The 20,052-nt window shown below is 38.3% G+C and overlaps 1 protein-coding gene across 3 annotated transcripts; it reads right to left on the minus strand.

Moving 5' to 3' along the window:
* Positions 1-333: 333 nt before the first annotated feature.
* LOC140500235 (myelin-oligodendrocyte glycoprotein-like) lies at positions 334-19,716 on the minus strand. Of its 3 annotated transcripts, XM_072602559.1 has the most exons (7): positions 19,586-19,716; positions 14,540-14,632; positions 13,835-14,176; positions 11,857-11,964; positions 8,848-8,964; positions 8,031-8,194; positions 334-6,536 (listed from the first exon to the last, which is right to left on the minus strand). In XM_072602559.1, exons 2-7 carry the CDS (start codon positions 14,625-14,627, stop codon positions 6,489-6,491), a joined length of 867 nt encoding a protein of 288 aa, XP_072458660.1. In that variant the 5' UTR covers positions 14,628-14,632; positions 19,586-19,716; the 3' UTR covers positions 334-6,488. The 3 variants fall into 3 exon arrangements, with proteins under 3 accessions (XP_072458660.1, XP_072458659.1, XP_072458661.1); XM_072602558.1 differs by lacking the exon at positions 19,586-19,716 and having other exon boundaries at positions 14,540-14,821; XM_072602560.1 differs by lacking the exons at positions 8,848-8,964; positions 11,857-11,964; positions 19,586-19,716 and having other exon boundaries at positions 14,540-14,822.
* Positions 19,717-20,052: the final 336 nt, after the last annotated feature.

A 20,052-nucleotide genomic window follows, 5' to 3' on the forward strand; every position in this document is an offset into this window, starting at 1 on the left:
TCCATGACAAATTAGAGAGAGAAAGTATTATGAAATGTCAAATTGATAATTTTGATTATGTTCATTTAAAAAGGTGTTGCACAAACAAAATCAATGCAACCAAGATTAGAAGGAAAGCAGAAGCCTGGGAAACAATTTTCTACTAAGTGACTCTGTTAAAGGCCTCATTTCTCAAATATATAACCAACTGAGTCAAAATTATAAGAATACAAGCCATTCCCTGATTGGCAAATGGGGATGGAGTCAAACTGATGGAGTCCTAATAGAGTTGCCCCCAATCCCAACAGTCTAACTTCATTACAGGCCCACTGTATCTACCTAGCCCCCCACCAATGTCCTAATTTCTTTGTACATGCCTCACTGCTCACTAGAGCAACAGGTGTGTTCCTGAAAATCATAGTTCTCACAGGAAATACAGGCGTGGGAACCCAGCCACTGTCTCTAACAAGCCGTTACCCCTAGACCCATTCCCATGGAAACAGGCATGATCTTATAGTCAATCACAATCACACCATCCATCTAGCCCAAGACAGGATCACAATACCTAACTATATATCTTCACCAGACAGGACCACAATAGCTAGCCAACCAGAGGGCAGCATGGCCAGAATGTTTATCCATCAAACCATAGATAGGACCCCCTCCTCCATTACCCAATCCCTTAAGAAACTCCTCCTGCCCTTTTAATATTAATTATATTTCTATATCTTATGTAAATTTCTGTTATGTAATTGTATCTTTACCCTATAAAAATCCACCTTGTTTTCTCTGAAGTTGCTGGTTCCTCTTGGAACTTAGCCTGCTTCATGAGAGGCATCAATCTTAATGAACACCTATACTTGGATTGGAGGTGGTTTGACTGAATTCTTTGAGACGGTTTCATCACAACACATCATGAAACCTCAAGAGTTTTTAGTGTCCCTGGGTTTAAACCTCAACAAAAGGATGTAAATTTTCAGGTGAAGAAATCAAAGCTACCTATACTCATATGAAGAAGTTCTTTAAATCATTTTTGATTAGAGAAATGCAAATTTAAAAAGCTCTGATGTACTACCTTACACTTATCAGATTGGCTAATATGATAAAAAAAGGAAAATGACAAATGTTGGAGAGGGTGTGGGAAAACTGGAACATTAATGCAGTGTTTGTGGGGTTGTGAACTGACCCAACCACTCTGGAGAACAATTTGAAGTATGCCAAAGAGCTATAAAATTGTGCATACCTTTTGATCTAACAATATCACTACTACATCTGTATCCCAAAGAAATCATAAAAAAAGAGAAAGGACCCACATATACAAAAATCTTTATAATAGCACTTTTTGTCATGGCTAAGAATTGGAAATTGATAGGATGCCCATCAGTTGGGGAATGGCTGAACAAGTTGTGGTATATGGATGTAATGGAATACTATCATGGTATACAGAATGATAAGGAGGTAGATGTCAGAAAAACCTGGAAAGACTTACATGAACTGATGTTGAATGAAGTAAGCAGAACCAGAAAAACACACCTTAAGAACAACATTGTGTGATGATCAACTTTGGTACCTTTGGCTCTTCTCAGAAAGGCAATTATCTAAGACAGTTCCAAAAGGCTCATAGTGGAAAATACTATCCACATCCAGAGAAAGAACGATGGAATCTTAATGCAGATCCAAAGCATGTTATTTTCTGCTTTTTAATTTGTTTTTTCTCTTGGCTTTTCCCTTTGGTTCTGCTTCTTCTTTCACAATACAACTAATGTGAAAATAGGTTTAATATGATTGTACATATATAACCTATATCAGATTGCTTACCTCTTGAGGGGGAGTGGAGGAAAGGAGAGAGAAAAAAGTTTGGAAATCAAAATCTTATAAAAGTAAATGTTGAAAATTTTCTTTACATGAAATTGGAAAAAAGTACTGTCAAAGTTCAAAAAAGTTAAATAAATTGAGGAACAATGATCTGAGCATGAGCAATGTATTAGCTAGGCTGGTAGTAACCAAGAAATTGAGTCAATGGCCTTACTCTGTGACCAAAGACCCTAAGGTATAATTTACTAGCTTTCATATTGTTTTGGGAACTACTGGAGAACAAAGAACAGGGCTGGGTAGTTGGGGAAAACAATGGAATTGATGGGGGTCAAGACAATATGCACCCATGTGGGGCTAGCAACCACTCCTCTCTGTCATAGAGGAATACTTGATTAATTTATGGGATCCATCTGCATCCCAAGGCAGATAGATGACCATGCATAGCATACTTTCTGAATTCAAAAACGGGGATGGGATCCTCCTTAATTATACAAGAACAGGCAAGAATGGACTATGTACCTCTCAGAACTAACTTCAGGACTTAAAGATAACACCAGATGTTTTTGTATTATCCTAGGAGATAAAGGTATGAGAGAGAACAGTTTTTCCCATTAATTATAACTTTAAACTCATCCAGAGGGATGATAAAGTCCTGTGTCTAAGAAATAGTCATTGTTTAGTCCACCTACAAGAGATAGTGGACCAGACGTCTTGGTGTCCACCTTCATCCCTAAAGGATACAAATTTACCTGAAGCAATAATAGAACAGTGATTAGTACAACTGGATTTCTAAACTTAACTCATTATAGGCCAGCTGAATTTCTGAACTAAGTTTAGAGAGAGAGAACTATGGCTTCGCATGAAATTAATTCGTTACAAGGAGATATATCCTTGCTTCCAGACCTGAGAAAGTTGGGATAAGGGTCTTTAGCATTTATATGAGCTGTGCTAAAGTATCCAAAAAAGGAAACAACATGGCAGGACTGTCTTATTTTTTTTCATTCTGGCCATTATGTTTCTAAGATTCAGTTAATTTTCACTCTGCATCTAGATTTTCACTCTGAATCTGCAACATGTTTCATTTCTATGGAAGCCAGAGTGCCTAGGACCTACCACAGGGAAACTGAGTCAGTAGGACACCAAAAGCAAGATTATTTGAGCAAAATTTCAAATGGAAATTGAGAGGTTGGAAGGCAGGGTGACATTTTTCATAACTATTGCCCCTTTGGGAAGACTGCTGTCCTGCCCTCCATTCCATTTCTTCCTACTAGCTGGGCACAGAATGAATTGTTGCTGATACCTCTGAAGTCCTGAACAGCTAAGACAGATGGGACAGATCTTAGAATGCTACAGTGCCTGAGGCAGAGACTCTGGGATGGAGATAGGACCAAGGCATTAGGCTAATAACATGGATCAGAGAGCAGATTGAGACACAGACCATTGGCAGCTGCTATGAAATTTCCGTTGCCATTTACTTTAGGTCAGTATGTTCATTCCAACTCATTGACATTTCTCCCTTTTTCTCTGATTTTTTGCATTTTGAAATGACTGGGATTTGTGGCAGGCTGCAACTGCTTCCTTCTGATTCTGGATTAGATACCACAAGGATAAATGTGAGAGTGCTATACAGCTGGCTCCAGATTACTGGTAATAATGAATGTCTTGAAGTGGTAGCATGTTTCTTCATTGGGCTAGAATGACCATATTTGCTTTCATAATTAATTGTGACCAGAAAGGAAAACATTCACTTTATAGGTTAAAATACACTTAAAATTATGAAATTGGAATCAAAAAGGCTTAGTATTCAACTTGTCTTTGCAAGACCTTCCTAAAGATTTGAAGAATCTCTCCCTTTATATTCCACAGTCCTCAACAAAGTATACCTTTGGAGCCTGAGTGACCATATTTAACAGAACTATACTTCAAATAACAGAAGTTTGAATGCACAGGACAGATTCAAAGAAGGCATTATTTGCATTGAGACCCAGGTGGAGTTGGATAACTCAACTGCTTTGAAAGGCCAGACCAAAAAGGAGTTAATTTTGTCATTCAAACATGAGGCTACCAGAGACAGGACACATTCAGGGACCTAGACAGATCACTAGGCTAGAGATGCATACTGGAGAGACAGTACATAGCAGCAAGATGGTTGCAGTATCAATCATGCTGGAGATGTCAATGAGGCCTAATAGGGGCCAGCTAGAAAGGGTACAGACAGTCTGGCAGGGTGCTGAGCACAAATTCTAGGGCGGGCCTGGGAATATAGATTGCCTGTCCTTGGGAGAAGACAGAAATGGTTGTTGCCCTTGAATTCTCAGATGAATTACTCTATGCCTTGGAGTTAGACTGTATGTTAGGAAGATGTTGTTCAATCACTTCAGTCTTCTCTGACTCTTTGTGATTCCATTTGGAATTTTCTTAGAAAATATACTGGAATGGTTTTGTCATTTCCTTCTCCAAATCATTTTGTTTTTACAGGCCTTTGGGCATAATTCCAAATTATGTCCAGAATGATTGGAATAGTTCACAACTCCACAACCACTGCAGTGGTGTTTTAATTTTCCCACAACTCCAACATTTGTCATTTTCCTTTTCTGTCATATTAGCCAAGCTAATAGGTATGAAGTAGTGGCTCAGAATTGTTTTAATTTACATTTCTCTAATCAAAAGTGATTTTGAGCATTATTTCATATGACTGGAGATTACTTTGATTACTTTGTCTGAAAACAGTCTGTTCATATCATTTGATCATTTATCAATTGAGGAATTGCTCTTATTTCTATAAATTGAATTCAGTTTCCTATATATTTGAGAAATGAGGTCTTTCTCAGAGAATCTTGCTGCAATTTTTTTCACAGCAATGATTACCAACTATGCATTTTCCTCTATCCAACCTCCTTCCGTTTATTCTATTCTCTCTCCTTCTCTCTGCTCATTCTCAAAAGTGTTTTGATTCTGACTTTTACCTCTCCCAATCTTCCCTCCCTTCTATCAGCCCCACCACTTATCTTCTCCCTCTTCTTTAAAGAAAGATAGATTTCCATGCCAAACTGAATATATATTTTATTCCCTCTTTGAGCCAATTCCAATCAGAGTAAGGTTAGTGTGCACTCCCCCTTCCCCTATCTTTCCCTCCACTGAGAAATCTCTTTCTGGACTCCTTTAAGAAAATTCTTCCATTCAGCCTCTCTCTTTATCCTTCTCCCAGTGCATTCTTCTTTCTAACCCTTCAATTTTATTTTTTCAGACAATCATTGCATCATATTCAGATCACACCAGTGACCTCTGTCTACATATACTCCTTCTAACTGTCCTAATAATGAGGAATTTTTAGGAGTTACAAATGTCATTTTACCATGTAGGAATGTAAAGAGTTTAACCTTATTGAATCCATTATGATTTCTCTTTCTTGCTGCCTTTCTATGCTTCCTTTGAGTATTGTATTTGAAAGTTAAACTTTCTATTCACCTCTGGTCTTTTGATCAGGAATGCTTGAAAGTCTGCTGCTTCACTGAATGCCTTTTTTCTCTCTGAATGATGGTACTCAGTTTTGCTGAGTAGATGATTCTTGGTTGCAATTTTAACACTTTTGCCCTTCAGAATAACATATTCCTAACCCTCCAGAAACTGCTAAATCTTCTGTTATCCTGACTGTGGTTCCACAATATTTGAATCATTTCTTTTTCATCATTCGGAAAATTTTTTTCATTGACCTAGGAACTTTAGAATTTGTCTACAATATTCCTGAGAGTTTTCATTTTTCCATTTCTTTCAGGAGGTGATTGGAAGATTCTTTAAATTTCTTTCCCCCTCTAGTTCTAGAATATCAGAGCAGTCTTCTTTGGTAATTTCTTGAAAGATGATATCTAAGCTCTTTTTTTAACACAGTTTTTAGGTAGTCCAACAATTCTCAGATTTTCTCTCCTGGATCTATTTTCCAGGTTAGTTGTTTTTCCAATGAGATATTTCACAATTTCTTCTATTTTTTCATTCTTTGGATTTTGTTTTATTGTTTCTTGATGTGTCATAAAATCATTAGCATCCATTTGTCCAATTATAATTTTTAAAGAATTGTTTTCTTCACTGAGCTTTCCTACCTCCTTTCTCATTTGACCAGTTCTGCTTTTCAAGGCATTCTTCTCTCCAACGGATTTTTGAGCCTCTTTTACCATTTGGTCAATTCTCTTGTTTAAGAGGTTTTTCAGTATTTTTTTTTTGTGCTTCCTTACCAATCTGCTGATTCTTTTTGCATGATTTTCTTGCATCATTCTCATTACCCTTCTCAATTTTCCCTCTACCTCTCTTATTTGATTTTCAAAATCCTTTCTGAGCTCATCCATGGCCTGGGGTCAATTCATATTTTTCTTTGATGCTTTGGATATAGGAGTTCTTGATAAGTCCAAGGTGAGATATTTATTGGCCTGATATCAGGAAAGAATATACTTAAAAGATGCAGAGGTAGCCAAATGATCCCAGTGATCGTGGAGACTGGGTGGGAAATAGTCAGCTGCATCTTTCCTGATCTGATTTTCCCAATACAAACTGAAACAGTCCTCATGTTTCAAAACTAGAATGGAAGAGAGAGTCAGGAAGATTAGCTTGCTTTTGTTCATCTGATGAGTGATGAGCTCTTCTGACTCAGCAGTCAAAGGACTCCAATCCACATTCAACATTGCAACCCCTTCAGTGATGAGTCACCATAGTTTGATGCAGCAGTGCTGGCAAAACTTCCTCATGGTCACCTAGAAACAGGAATGATTACTGAGCATACTACATGAAGGGAGGTGGGGAACACAGAGAACCCATGTTGCCTGGCTATTGGCTAACGTTATAGAAATGACTGAAATAAATAGGAAGCACAAACCCAAATGAACATTACCCAGAGTGGGCAGGAGGAAGGGGTGTTAGGAAAAGAAAACATGACAGATGTACAGAGCAAAGGCAACCTGCAGGCAAGTGAATCTTATGGATCTTACTCTCCTTTATAAACTTCTCTAATTCCAAGCAAAATAGACTACCATATGCTCTTTGAACCTGACAGTGACTCTCCCATTGCCACAAATTTACTCAGTCTGTCGCTTTTGATTAAAACAAATCCTTTTCTTCTCTATGCCTCTCAAAATTCTTGTCTTTCTTTAAAGCTTAGCTCAAATATCAACATTCTGTGATTCTTCTCTGATCCCTTCCAGTGTTTAGTGCTCTGCTTCTCAAATTGCCTTTTTTCTGTGTGATGGCAGAGAGTGTCAAGGTATTCTGACTTTCTTGACTTAAATGAAGCCATATTAGAATATGTCTCAATTTTAGTTTAAATAGGTAGTTGCATCTGATCCCTTTTTTACCACAGATCTTTAGCAAGGCAAGCTTAAAAACAGAGTCTGATCTTCTTGGGCACCTGAGGTCAGCAATATGTTTGAGAAGTGGCTGAGTGACAGTTTCAAAGGATACAGAGAGTTTAAGAATAAGGATTGAAAGAAGTCATTAGATTCGTCGCTTGAAAACATTAGTAACTTTAGAATAAGTAGTTTCAGTTGAATTATAAAATCAGAAGCCAGACAGTAGAAGAAAGAAGAGAATAAAAGGAAAAAGATGTGGAGGCATGTCGTGTAGGTGACCTTCTCAAAGATTTTAGTGACAAAGGGAAGCAAAGATATGAAACAATTACTAATATGGATGGACAGATCAAGTGAACTTTTTGAGGAGAAGGGAGACATGAGCATAATTGTAGATTGCAGGGAAGCAACCAATAGGCAGATAAAGATTGAAGATAAGAGACAGAATGGTGATCAGAGGGTGTAACACTGCATGAGACAGGATGGAATGGGATCATTTGTGCATGAAGAGGAGGTGGTTTTGGCAAAGAGAACTTTATTATATATGTATATAATAAAGGTCACTTTATTATATGAGATAGGGGATAAGGAGGAGATAGGAAAAGGCATGTGAGTGAGTTGATAAGAAGGAGAGGAAAATAGGAAAGAAAGAAGGACAGTGGTCTCTCTCTGACTTCCTTTATACTGTCCTCCTCCCAGTCCAGTCTGAGTCAGGTCCACTGTCTTCCTCAGCCTATCTCATATTCCCAAGCCTCCCACTTAACTCATTCTTATGAATCTCTCTTTTCCTTTTATCCTCTTCTACTCCTCAACTCAGAAATAGTGTCCCTTCATTTGTCCCTCACTAGTTGGATCCAAAGATAACCCGTTATCACTGAGTCAAATGCAGACCCAACCTGAAATTACCTTATTGTCAGCTCTGGGGACTGGGCAGGTTCTACTGCTGCAGCATTTTAGAAAGTAGTATGCTGTTTGAAGTATAAAAGGAATGAGCTTTGTAATTACCAGGAAACCAATTGCTATTCCAAATTTCCATTCTTTCCCATGTGATGTTTCATCAAAATAAAAGCCTGCAATTGAGAAAGAACTGATGAGCTGATGCTGAGAAGAAATAAGATATCCCTTCCCAGCTCTCCAGGGAAAGGAATGTTGGGACCATCTGTTTCCAGTCCCTTGGAGCATACGACCTTTGGCCTCTCCATATGGAATACAAATATATCTTATGCATCAGACTATTGTTGTTAATCCATACTCAGAAGGGTCCCAGGCCTCTAAGACATAGAAGAGGGCAGAGAATCACTCTAGCACTTAAGGTTACCTAGGAGCTAGCCACACTATGTGGAGACTTGGATCAGTTTTTCAAAAGGGTGATGGAAAATTCAGGTTCTAGGCTGCAGAGAAAATGTGTCACACTCAGAATTCAGGGCACACTCAGGATGGCAATATATGGATTGGGGGTCACAAAGGCAACACAACAGTGCAGACATTTGGGGCCCAATAAGGGGTCAGGGTGATACACAGACTGAGGACTACACAGACGAGAAATACTCAAGTTTTGAAGCTGATGAGGAAATACAGATCAGCCTATACTGAACAAAGAGGGGTAGGGATTGCACAAAGACTGAGGGACACTCAGATTCTAGGCTCCTTGGGCACTGCACAATTGGAGACTTATTATCATCCCATGATTCCATCACATTGCTGTCCATCCCTCCCTTCTTACCTCTGCACTTGTGCCGCATCCACAAGTAAAAAATACACATTTCCATTTCAAATGCACTGGTCACAACCATAATCCCACTAATCTCACCCATCCAGGATTGGGACCTGTGAAAATATACTGAGAGAAGCCCCAAATCCTGAGAACATGACTATGATTTTGTTTTCTCTGCTGCTGCCCTCCCCACAACAAACTTCAAGTACAACTTGGTTGTTCCATAGCATCCTTAGCAGCTGCACCAACCTAGATTGAAATAAGGCCCTTGTGGTACCCAAAATTGAACTTCATATAACAAGTGGTCTGTTCACCCTTCCATTGTGTCCTTTGGAATTTCTGCACCTTAATAACAAATGTTCCTTCATTTTAAATATCTTTCCTCCTTCCTGCTTCTTAATTAATTCAGAAAATTATTTTCATTTTAGACCTTTCTCTCCCTTATTCCTTTCATCTTCTGACACTCAGTGAGACTTGGTTGCTCTCAGGGATACTTCGCGGTTTGGATGTCCTTTCCAATATTTGTCATGGACAATATGGCTCTAAATGTGGAGCCAGGTTGTGAATGGGTTTAATGCCAAACAAAGGAATTTTTATCTGACCCTAGAAGGAATAATGAGTCATGTCTTTGAGAGGGACTCAGAAAGCTATTCACTTCCATTGCTACTTCCAGACTCCAGCTTTGCTGCTCTCACTCAGTAATCCTTTCTTTCTTGGAGGCTCACTCTATCTAAATACACAACCCAATTAGTTGACAGTTTCCTATTGGCCTCCAGATATTCTTCCTTTCTCATTGAGAAAGTACCTGGCTCACAGTATTTCTTTCCACTGTAACTCTTATCAAACAAGGATGTGTCTACATCTGTGTTGATATTCCTTCAAACACCTTAGCTTCTCAGTTTCGTAAACTCCTTAGGTCCCATGACTTACACCTCCTTTCCAACTCAGTTAATAAAGGTCACATCATCACACCCTTGGCTTTCTCATCACCCACAAATTTCTCCCATACTATCTTTCCCTGTGCCTCATTCCTTCTAAATCTAATCTTTCTCTTCACCATGACTTCCCATCTTTTCACTCCTTCATACTTTTTCTAGACCATCACCACTGACACCACTTTCTTTTATTCCTAATATTGACTTTATAGTTAAACTAGTTAAATGTTAAACCACTGTCTTACCCTCCAAATACAGCTCTCTTTCAAATTGCCCTAATCCTCTCAAGAATGTGGCCATTCTTCCAGTCACACAGATTCAAGTTTGTAACACAATCCATGGTCCCTTACTCTCCCTCCCCCAATATATATAATCAGTTGCCTAATCTTGTTCATTTTACCTCCAATATCTCTTACACTATGAAGGTTCTTCTCTGCTCACGTTGCTCCCTTCTAATATAGACCTTACTCAATTTTTCCTTGGATTGTTACAATGACCTCTCAATTCATCTCTTTGCTTTAAATGTCTCCTTTCTCCAATCCATCATCCACTCTGTTGCCAAAGTGATTTTGCTAAATCACACATCTAACTGTGCCTCTCTTCTGCACAACAGACTCTAGTGAATTGCTGTTCTCTCTAGGGTCAAATATAAACTCCTTTGTTTGGCATTAAACCCCTTTGCAACTTGACTACACATTTAGAGCTGAATTGTACATGAATTCTCTTCAAACATTCTAAGGGCTACTATGGTCACCTTCCTGCTGTCCTACCCTGTCCACTTTCCAACTCTATGCCTTTGTACAGTCTGTCACCTTTGCCTCCAATGCACTCCCTTCTAAACTTTACCTTTTAGAATCCCTGTTTGTTATTTTTCCCCCAAATATCAGTTCAAGTGTCACCTTCCATATACCATTTTTTCAGATGACATATAACAGATGCTGGTACCTCCCTTCCCTAATTATCTTGTATTTATTTGGTAAGTTTATGCATTTTGTCTCCCCTGACAGAATGTAAGCTCCTTGTGGATGAGGATTTTCCCAATTTCTTTTTGCATTTCCAGTACCTAGTACAGTGCCTTGCATACAGTGGGTACTTAATAAATACTTCTTATTTCTTGATTAAGTGATTCAAGTATGTTAAATTTTAGTGAAACTATCTTAGCCTCTCTCTTTCCTCCTCATCCTGCCATCTCCCCTTTCCTTGTTTCACTCCCAAGGCAAGAATTATCTCTAACTCACCCCCACTTCCATCTAAACTCGTTCTTCCTTCAACACCAATCTCAGAGTCTACTTTCTTACTGAAATCTTTCCAGACCCCTTCCTATCACCAGGTAAAATTGATTTCTCCCTCTTCAGATTTCTCACAGTGTATTATCCAGATCTCCCCTTTGTATTTATCTCAGTTTTGTATCCATGAATAACTCTCACAAAGATTATTAGCTCTAAGAGGGCAAGTACAAGTTACTGAGTTCCCAAGGGAACTACCAACTTATGAAAATGTCACCTTCTTTTTTCTGTCCATACTACAAAACAAAGGATAAATCAGTTCTTCACCTGCTAGTTAATTTAAACTATTTTCAGTTGCTTCAAAAATGAAAGATGAGAGTTATTCAGACCTTTACTTTGCCTACCTTACCCAGGGACAGAAATTGGGACTGAGAGAGAGGAAGGAAATAGTTTTTTGGTAATCTCACAAAGCCTAGTACATGCTTTGCATACAGTCAGTTGACAACATATGATAAATGGATGGTTGGGGAAAGAAGACCCTGGATATACAGGACTAGTTCTTCTCAGAGTCCCCCAGAAAAAATATCTAGTAGGAGATGGAATGAGGGGGCGAATTCATGTGATCACATAACTACAAAGGTAGTTGGGAAGAGCAGTGTTCTATGGATAGACACTGAAGAACATGGAACCTAGAGTGTCCTGGGGGTGCAAGGTATAACCCTTTGCAAGTGAACAGGGAATAGGTAAAAAGTCAGGCTCCCAAGACTCTGGGTCCCAAAATCCTTGTTCTCTCCCTATCCAGACATGCCTAAAGAGCCAGGTAGGAAGCTCTTGACCCAGTTTCCCCTCATAATTACCTTGGAATTCCAGCATCGATAATACATGTGTTACATACATCACCATACAAAATATTATGATGAAGAAAAAGTAAATTGGTGGGGAAGCCTGTGAAGCAGTTTCATCACCTAAAACACAATTGCACATAAGTGTCAAGATTGGAGAAGCAGTGTACCAATCTTTGCACCATCTTCCCTTCTTACCTCTCACCCTCACACCCACACTGAGCAGAGAACAAAGCAATCCTTAAGGCCAAATTCTGTGCCCCTCTGATCACTGCTGCTCCCTACTCCAACTTTGCTTTCCACAGCAGACAATCTTCCTCCTTCTGCCAATAACATTACTATGGCTATATTCCCTTTCTCCATCCCCAGCTCAGGCCACATAACCAGATTTTATCCCCACCTATTTGTGAGATACATCATTAGGCTGCATTGATTATATCAGCAAGTATAAGTAAGATGGAGGACCAGTTTTGTGTACTTCTGAAAGGATGTTATACTCAGCAGGTATGAGATATGAAAGGGAACTCAGAGGCCCATCTTGTTCAACACACACTTCAATCAGATTCTGCCTGGAGAATCTCCCTACAAGTGATCATCCAGCCTTTCCTTTAAGTCTCACAGAGAGGGGGAGCCAACTAACTCTAATGGAGATCCCTTTTACTTTGGCATTACTCTAATTCTTGGGCAGTTTTTCCTTATATCAAGTCTAATCTTGCTTTTATCAACTTGGCTTTCAAAGAAGAGAAGCTGCTATGGAACCTAGCTTCTGTGAGTCTCTGAATGGGAAGAGGGACCTTGAAGTGTCTCTCACCCAGATACAAAACATGACCATGCCATTACTTCTGTCTCTAGTGTAGACATTTTCCCTGCTTTCAGGTAAAGTGTCTTTAAGACGACTATAACCTGTGAGTTCCAAAAGACACCATCAGACTATATGGGGGCTGGAGTCCTTGCAAGGATTTGCTAGTAGCCAGACAGAGAAAAACAAATTCCAAAGGAACCTAAAGGACTCAGCCCAGTAGAAGCATGGAGGCACACTCATCCATTCATAAGCCAATTCACGTTTGGATCAATGCTATGTAGAAACTTCCACTGATTTGAATCCACTCTCCTTACAATCCCCAGGGATTGAGGTGGTGTAGAGAAGAGTGTGCCAAAGAAGGAAATATTTGTAATTTTGTTCTTTCAATATTTTAGTAAATATTCCTTTGTAAAATCTAACTGATAATAATTGATTAAAGAGAACTGAGGTGCTAATCACTGGTAGTTAACAATAGAGGAAATACAATAGGATGGTGGCTCTAAAAGAATTAGCGAAAAGTAGCCGCATTGCTCCTCCTACTCTCCTGAGAGGTGGAGCCAGAGTAAGATGAGAAAATTGGTACATACTTATCATAAGATCATAGTTTTAAACCTAAAAGAGATAAACACAACTGTTAAGCGTAATGCTCTCTTATTACAAATGAGGAAACTGAGGCACAGAAAAGCAAAATGAGTTGTCCAGATTTACAGAGATAGCAAAAATGGAAAATGGGATTAGATTTTTTACACTTGTGCCTCTGTTGCAGCATTAGTAACAATTAGTTGAAAGCTTCAGAGAGGATGATTTAAGTTTGACGTCAGCAAAAAATTCTTAATGACTAAATTTATCCAGAAGTGGAAAGGGCCACCTCCCCCAAGAAGGCAAAAGGACTTCATTAGCAATCTTTTAGGAAAGGCTGAAAACTATCAAATTCAACAATCATTCATTAAGTATCTTCCATGTGCTAGGCACCAGATTAGAGGCCAAGGACACAGGCCAAATGAAAACATTTACCTGCAGGAAAGTAGAGAGAGGTTTCTTGTTCAAAGAGATGTTGGAGCATGTGACCTTTGAGTCCTCTTCTAAATGGGATATACTATGAATCTTTTAATAACAAAACTGAATAGACATCTCTCTTCCCCACCCCATACATGTGTATGAGCATGCCCATTTCAGGCCCCAGTTCCTCACCTAAAACCTCCAGCTGCATATCAGCTTCCTCTTGGTGTAAACGATCCTCAAAGAGACACTGGTACCTTCCTGCATCTGAGAGTCTCACATCTCGTATTTTCAGGGTGACATTCCCATTTGTGATAGCATCTCTCACCAGTTCTGTCCTCCCTCGGTAATTAGGGGCCTGGTCTCCAAACTGATCCTTCCCATCTTGATAGAGATGCACCACCCGAGTGGACTGCAACCAGACCACTTCCATGTGCTGAGCACTCTGAGGTGGAGCCAGGTAACATGGTAATTCTGCCTCTCCCCCAAGTGGGACCTGTATGTGTCTTGCAGGTCCAATCACTGAGAAGTGTCCTATTCAATCAGGCAAGAAGAAGAGACAGAAGGTCAGAGAAAATAACAGCAGGAGATGGAAAGATATACAAGGTTTATACAAGAAACGTATAAAGGACAGAACACTAAAATGGGATGAGGAGGGGACAAAGGAAAAGAGAGAGTAAGGGAGAATGGGGAAAATATTAAGGAAGCAACTAAAAGATGTGATAGTATATCAGGACAATGAGAAGACCATAGCAGAAAGAAAAGGGGAAAGTTGAAAAAATCTCCAGAAGAGACTAGGGGAGTATTAGGGAATGGTTTAGAAGGGTGGGATAGAATCTCTACATGTTCAACCCCATTCCTAGCCCCTGAGAGTGAAAGAGAAGTAAATACTCTTACCTGAGGCCAATGTTGGTGTCTTGAGGAGGAGGATGAAGGTAATCACAAAACTGGAGAGAAAAGAGCCTGAAAGACTGGGAATCTCCATCACACCTGGGACAGGACACAGGAAAGGAGAGGCATTATTGATTGAGGTGAATTTGGGCATGTGATGGTAAATGACTATGACAGAAAGAGTGGGGACCTTGACTGTGACAAGGAAACAGGAAGCCAATGACTAGTCATGATCAGTATCTCTGAGAGGGACACAGAAAGACTGTGATTGATCAGAACCCTGGAGACCATTATCTATGACTAGGACACAGAGTGTGAGCAGCTATGAAAAGCACATAGGGAATCGTCAGTGTGGTGATTGTCAGTGACCTCAATCTGTCTCATTCAAGGCTGCCTGACTACAACGACTACCAAAAACTCCGTTATCAGCCTTAGACCTAGAACAAAATCTGTGGCCTCACTCTTCTTCCTAAAGCCTTCACCAGTGTTCTAGAGGATTTTCTCAGATCACATCAACCTAATGTTTCCAACTCTCACCTGTATAAACCTGTCACACCTTCTCCTGGTCTTGCCTGCTCTGAGATAGCTCTCTTGAGCCTCACAGGACTGAACCTCTCCACGTGTTACAAAGCTGGACTTAAAGGAATGATCCTAAATAGAATCATCTCTCTGCAGACCTTGCTCCAGCCACTGAGATTTCCCTCAGACATTATTCAATGATTAGCATCATCTCTGTCTCTGTCTCTCTGTCTCTCCGTCTCTGTCTGTCTCTCGCTCTCTCTCTCTTTTTCTCTCTCTCTCTCTCTCTTCACTCTAGTGATCCTGAAATGCTGTGTGTCAATATACAAACTCTATTCTTCACCCCTTACTGCTGACTCCCTTATTCCTTTTGTCTTCAATGCTAAATCCTAAATGTCCCACCCCAGATCTACCACTTCTTTCCACTGTACTGTCTATAATGTTAATGGTTTAATAACTTGCTTTCACTTAAACCTTTTCCTTTCTTTCCCTACATCTTCAGGGTCTCACTAAAACCTGAATCCCTTCTTATGATACCATTTCCCTAGACACCTTTTCTATTACTGGTTGTAAGGTCTCTCCTCCATGAACTGATGAAAATGTTAGAAACATCTGTGTATTTGTAATAGACAACTTATTTGCTCAAAGATGTTCTTTAAAAAAAAACTGCTGTTACTGTATACAATGATCTCTTGATTCTGCTCATTTTCCTCTACATTATTTCACTTCTTTTCATATTTTTCTAAAATCATTGAGTTCATCACTTCTTATAGCACAGTAGTATTCCATCACAACCATGTATCTTAACTTGTTCAGCCACTTCCAGCTCATTTTCCATTCACATTCAAATTTATAATTGCTATTTGTGAACTTTCCTCCATCTTATTTTTACTATGTCCCTTCTCAGCTTTCTCTTTTCACCCTATCCCTGTTACTCTATCTTCTTCCCTTTTTCTTTTATTCCTTATTTTACCCTCCCCTCTAAAATTCTCCTTTATTTATATAAGAAAATCATAAAAGAGTAATTACAAGGGAATGATTAAGGTAAAACTGTTTACTTATGATATGTGAAAATGGTATTAATATCAGTAACTATTTGTTATTATTAGTAGTAATAGTATTTTTCAAACAGTTATCATTACTAAGGTAGTTTGAAAGAAAGGTGGGGGCTGAGCTGTATATGATGGAATGATTCTAAAAAACAAAATTGGGAGAAATTAGCTCATAGAAACAAGGCATTAAAGAAAGAAGTAATGCAGAGGAAACAGGTGGAGTGGAGGGCTGGTAATATTGGAACCTCAATCTCATCAGGATTGAAGAGGAAGCTATATACATACACATACACACACACATATGCATACATATATATGGATATGGAAAATTTTAGAAGTCTTCTGAACTTGTAGAGAGGTGAGAAAATTGGGGAATAGTTCAAGAGACTTATAGAATGATACATTTATCAAAGTATAAAACAATATTGCTGTTACTGTATACAACCTTCTCTTGGTTACATTCATCTCACTGTTCATTATTCTTTGCAAGTCCATCCATGTATTTCTAAGATCATCAGGTTCATCATTTCTTATAGTACAGTAGTATTTCGTCATAATCATATACCACAATTTGTTCAACCATACCCCAATTGACAGGCATCCCCTCAATTTCCAAATCTTTGGCACCACAAAGAGAGTTGCTATGAATGCTTAAGAATATATAGGTTCTTTTTCTCTCTCCCTAATCATCTTTGAAAATGACCTAGTAGTGGTATTGCTGGCTCAAAGGGCATAGGAAGTTGATTAATTCTTTGGACATAATTCCATATTGCTCTCCAAAATGGGTAGATCTTTTCACAGTTCCACCAATAATGAATTAATGCCCCAATTTTTCCACATCCCTTATGACATTTGTCTCTTTCCCCTTCAGTCATTTTAATCAATCTGATAGGTGTAAAATAACATTTTATGGCTGTTTTAATTTGTATTTCTCTAATCAATAATGATTTAGAGCATTTGTTCATATGACTATGAATTGTTTTGATTTCTTCATTAGAAAACTGCCTATTCACATCCTTTGACCATTTGTCAGTTGGGGAATGACTCATATTCTTGCAGATTAGACAAAGTTCTTTATGTATTTGAGACATGGCACCTTTATCTGAAAAACTATCTATAAAATTTTCCCTCCAAATTTTCTGAATTTCTTCTGACATTGGCTACATTTGTTTTATTTTTAGAAAACCTTTTTTAATTTAATGCAAGCAAAAGTATCCATTTATATCTTATTTTGCTTACTATCTCTTGTTTATTCATAAAATATTCACCTATCCATAAGTCTGATAGGTAATATGTTACATGTTCTTCTAATTTTCTTGTAATATCTCTCCTTATAGCTAGATCAGATATCCATTTTGACCTGATCTTAGTAGTAGTGTAAGATATTGGTCTATGCCCAATTTCTGCCATACTGCTTTCTGGCTTTTCCAACAATTTTTTACCAAATTTTGAATTCTTAAGCCAAATCTTAAGTCTTTATACTTCTCAAATACAAGGTTACTATACTTATTTATGGCAGTAAACTATATGTTCATTCAATTTCATTGAACTATCTTTCTATTTCTTAACCTGTAGTTTTAAGAAGTACTCCCTCAAAAGATCTCATTCTTTACATTTTTTTATTAGTTCCTTTGATATTCTCAATTTTTTTTTGTTCTTCCAAATGAATTTTGTTATTATTTTTTCTAATTAAATAGAATGATTTTTTAAAAATAATCTTAAAATTTTTTTGAAAATAAATAATTTACAATAATAGGAAAAAGATCCTGCCAAACTCTTTTTATGAAACAAATAGGATACTGATACCTAAATTAGGAAGAGTAAAAACAAAGAATATTATAGAATAATATTTTTAGTAAATATGGATACAAATTTGTATGTAAAATACTAGCTAAAAGATTACAACAATATATAACAAATATTTTACATGATGATCAAGTACGGTTTATACCAGCAATGCTGGGATCATTTAACATAAGGAAAACGATTAACATAATTCATTACATCAATAATAAAAGTTTAAAAATCATATGACTATATCAATAGATGCAGAAAAAGCTCTTGATAAAATTCAACATTCAATTCTATTAAAAGCACTTGAAAGTATAGATATGAAAGGATTTTTTTCTTAAATTAATAAAAAGTATTTAAAACCATCAGGAAGCATTATTTGTAATGGGGATGAGTTAGAGGCTTTTCCAATACAATCAGGTATGAAGAAACAAGGATACTCATTATCATCCATATTATTTAATATTGTCTTGGAAATCCTAGCAATAGCAATAAGAAAAGAAAAAGCAATAGAAGGAATCAGAATAGGGAATGAAGTAATAAAACTATCTTTTTTTCAGACAAAATGATGATATACTTAGAAAATTGCAAAGAATGAACTAAAATGTTGGTTGAAAAAATTATAATTGTAGCAAAGTAGCAGAATATAAAGTAAATCCACATAAATCATTGATATCCTTATGTATCACAAACAAAACCCTGCAAGAAGAGATAGTAAAAGATATGCCATTGAAAATAATTCTAGAGAGCATAAAATATCTAGGAGTACAACTGCCAAAACAAACCCAAAAAGTATATAAACAAAATTATATTTAAAATTTTTTATACAAATAGCATTAGACTTAAATAATTGGGGAAATTTTGATTGTTTATGGGTTTGTATTTTCATTCACATTTAAAAAGCATTTATTTAGTGCTTATTATTTGTCAGACACTGTGCTAAGCGCTGGCATTACAAATACAAACAGAAAGACCGTGCCTTCCCTCAAGGGGCTTCTATTCTATTTGTTATCCCATATTCTGGATAAAATCCCATATAAAGTATTTGCAAGGTGCTGTGCTGTCCTGGGATAGGAAGACTGAACATTGCCAGTTTCTGAGCTCCTTACCAACCCGGTCATTCTATGCGTGCTTTTTAGTTTGGCGATGACCTTCACCCAGAATCAATGATGATGCTCTGGACATTGTCTGAGCCAGGCAGCTCATAATGACCCAGTCCCTTCCCATCCTCTGGGCCTAATGCAGCTCAATGCATTCCACTCCATCCACTCTATCTGTGCCCTCTGTCCCATGCAATTCTTTCCAGCTACTTTATCCCCTCAATTTTGTAATGCTCATGGCACTTCCACTCATCTGTCCCATCCCTACCCACCCCCCATCTGCTCTATCTAACTGCATTCACTCATCCTCACTCAGCTCACCCTAATTTTACCAGCATGTAATGAACTGCTCCACTTCTATCCCTTTAATCTTCATCCAGCAGGGTTGCTAGAACAGCTGCTCAGTCCCAGGGACTATGCAGACCATGATTTCTATCTGATCCCTGGCTTTATGCTGACTGGAAGGGATTCCATGTTCCCTTGTCCAGAGTTTAGGGACACAGAAAGAAAAAGAGTCAGTGTGAGCTGAAGATAATTAGAGAGGGTGGTGGAGCAGGAAGGATGAGGCTAATGATAGAAGCCAGACTTACCTCCTCACCTGTGCTGAACTAAGCTGAGTCTGAATACCTGTGTTTGCTGATCTACCTGCAGTCTCTTAAGTAAGAGGATCTCTCCTAGATGCTATATAGGTTGGGAGCCAGTCATGTCGTTGGAAACAAATCTCTCCTCCAGCATGTCACTTTTGTCTCCTGTGTCCACTCCCCCATAACCTCCTCCTTTCCCACAGGCAGGGCATGAGCAGACACATATTAGCTGAAAAAGGGAGATCCCCTAGAACAGAATCCAGATCTATTCCTACTCCACCTTCTGAAGCTAGTTCCACACCTCCTTTTGTGTCCTCCTGAAGAAACCCAGACCACTCCCACTCCAGTACACAAATCCATCCATGCTCCTTCCAGGGCTTTGTGCTGTAACTGCTGCCTTCCATTGCTATATTTTTCTATTCAGGAGATGTCTCATTAAACTGAGAGTTCCTTCAGCCTTTAGAAGTGTGGTT

Source organism: Notamacropus eugenii, chromosome 4 (genome assembly GCF_028372415.1).
Source record: "Notamacropus eugenii isolate mMacEug1 chromosome 4, mMacEug1.pri_v2, whole genome shotgun sequence".
NCBI classification, from domain to species: domain Eukaryota; kingdom Metazoa; phylum Chordata; class Mammalia; order Diprotodontia; family Macropodidae; genus Notamacropus; species Notamacropus eugenii.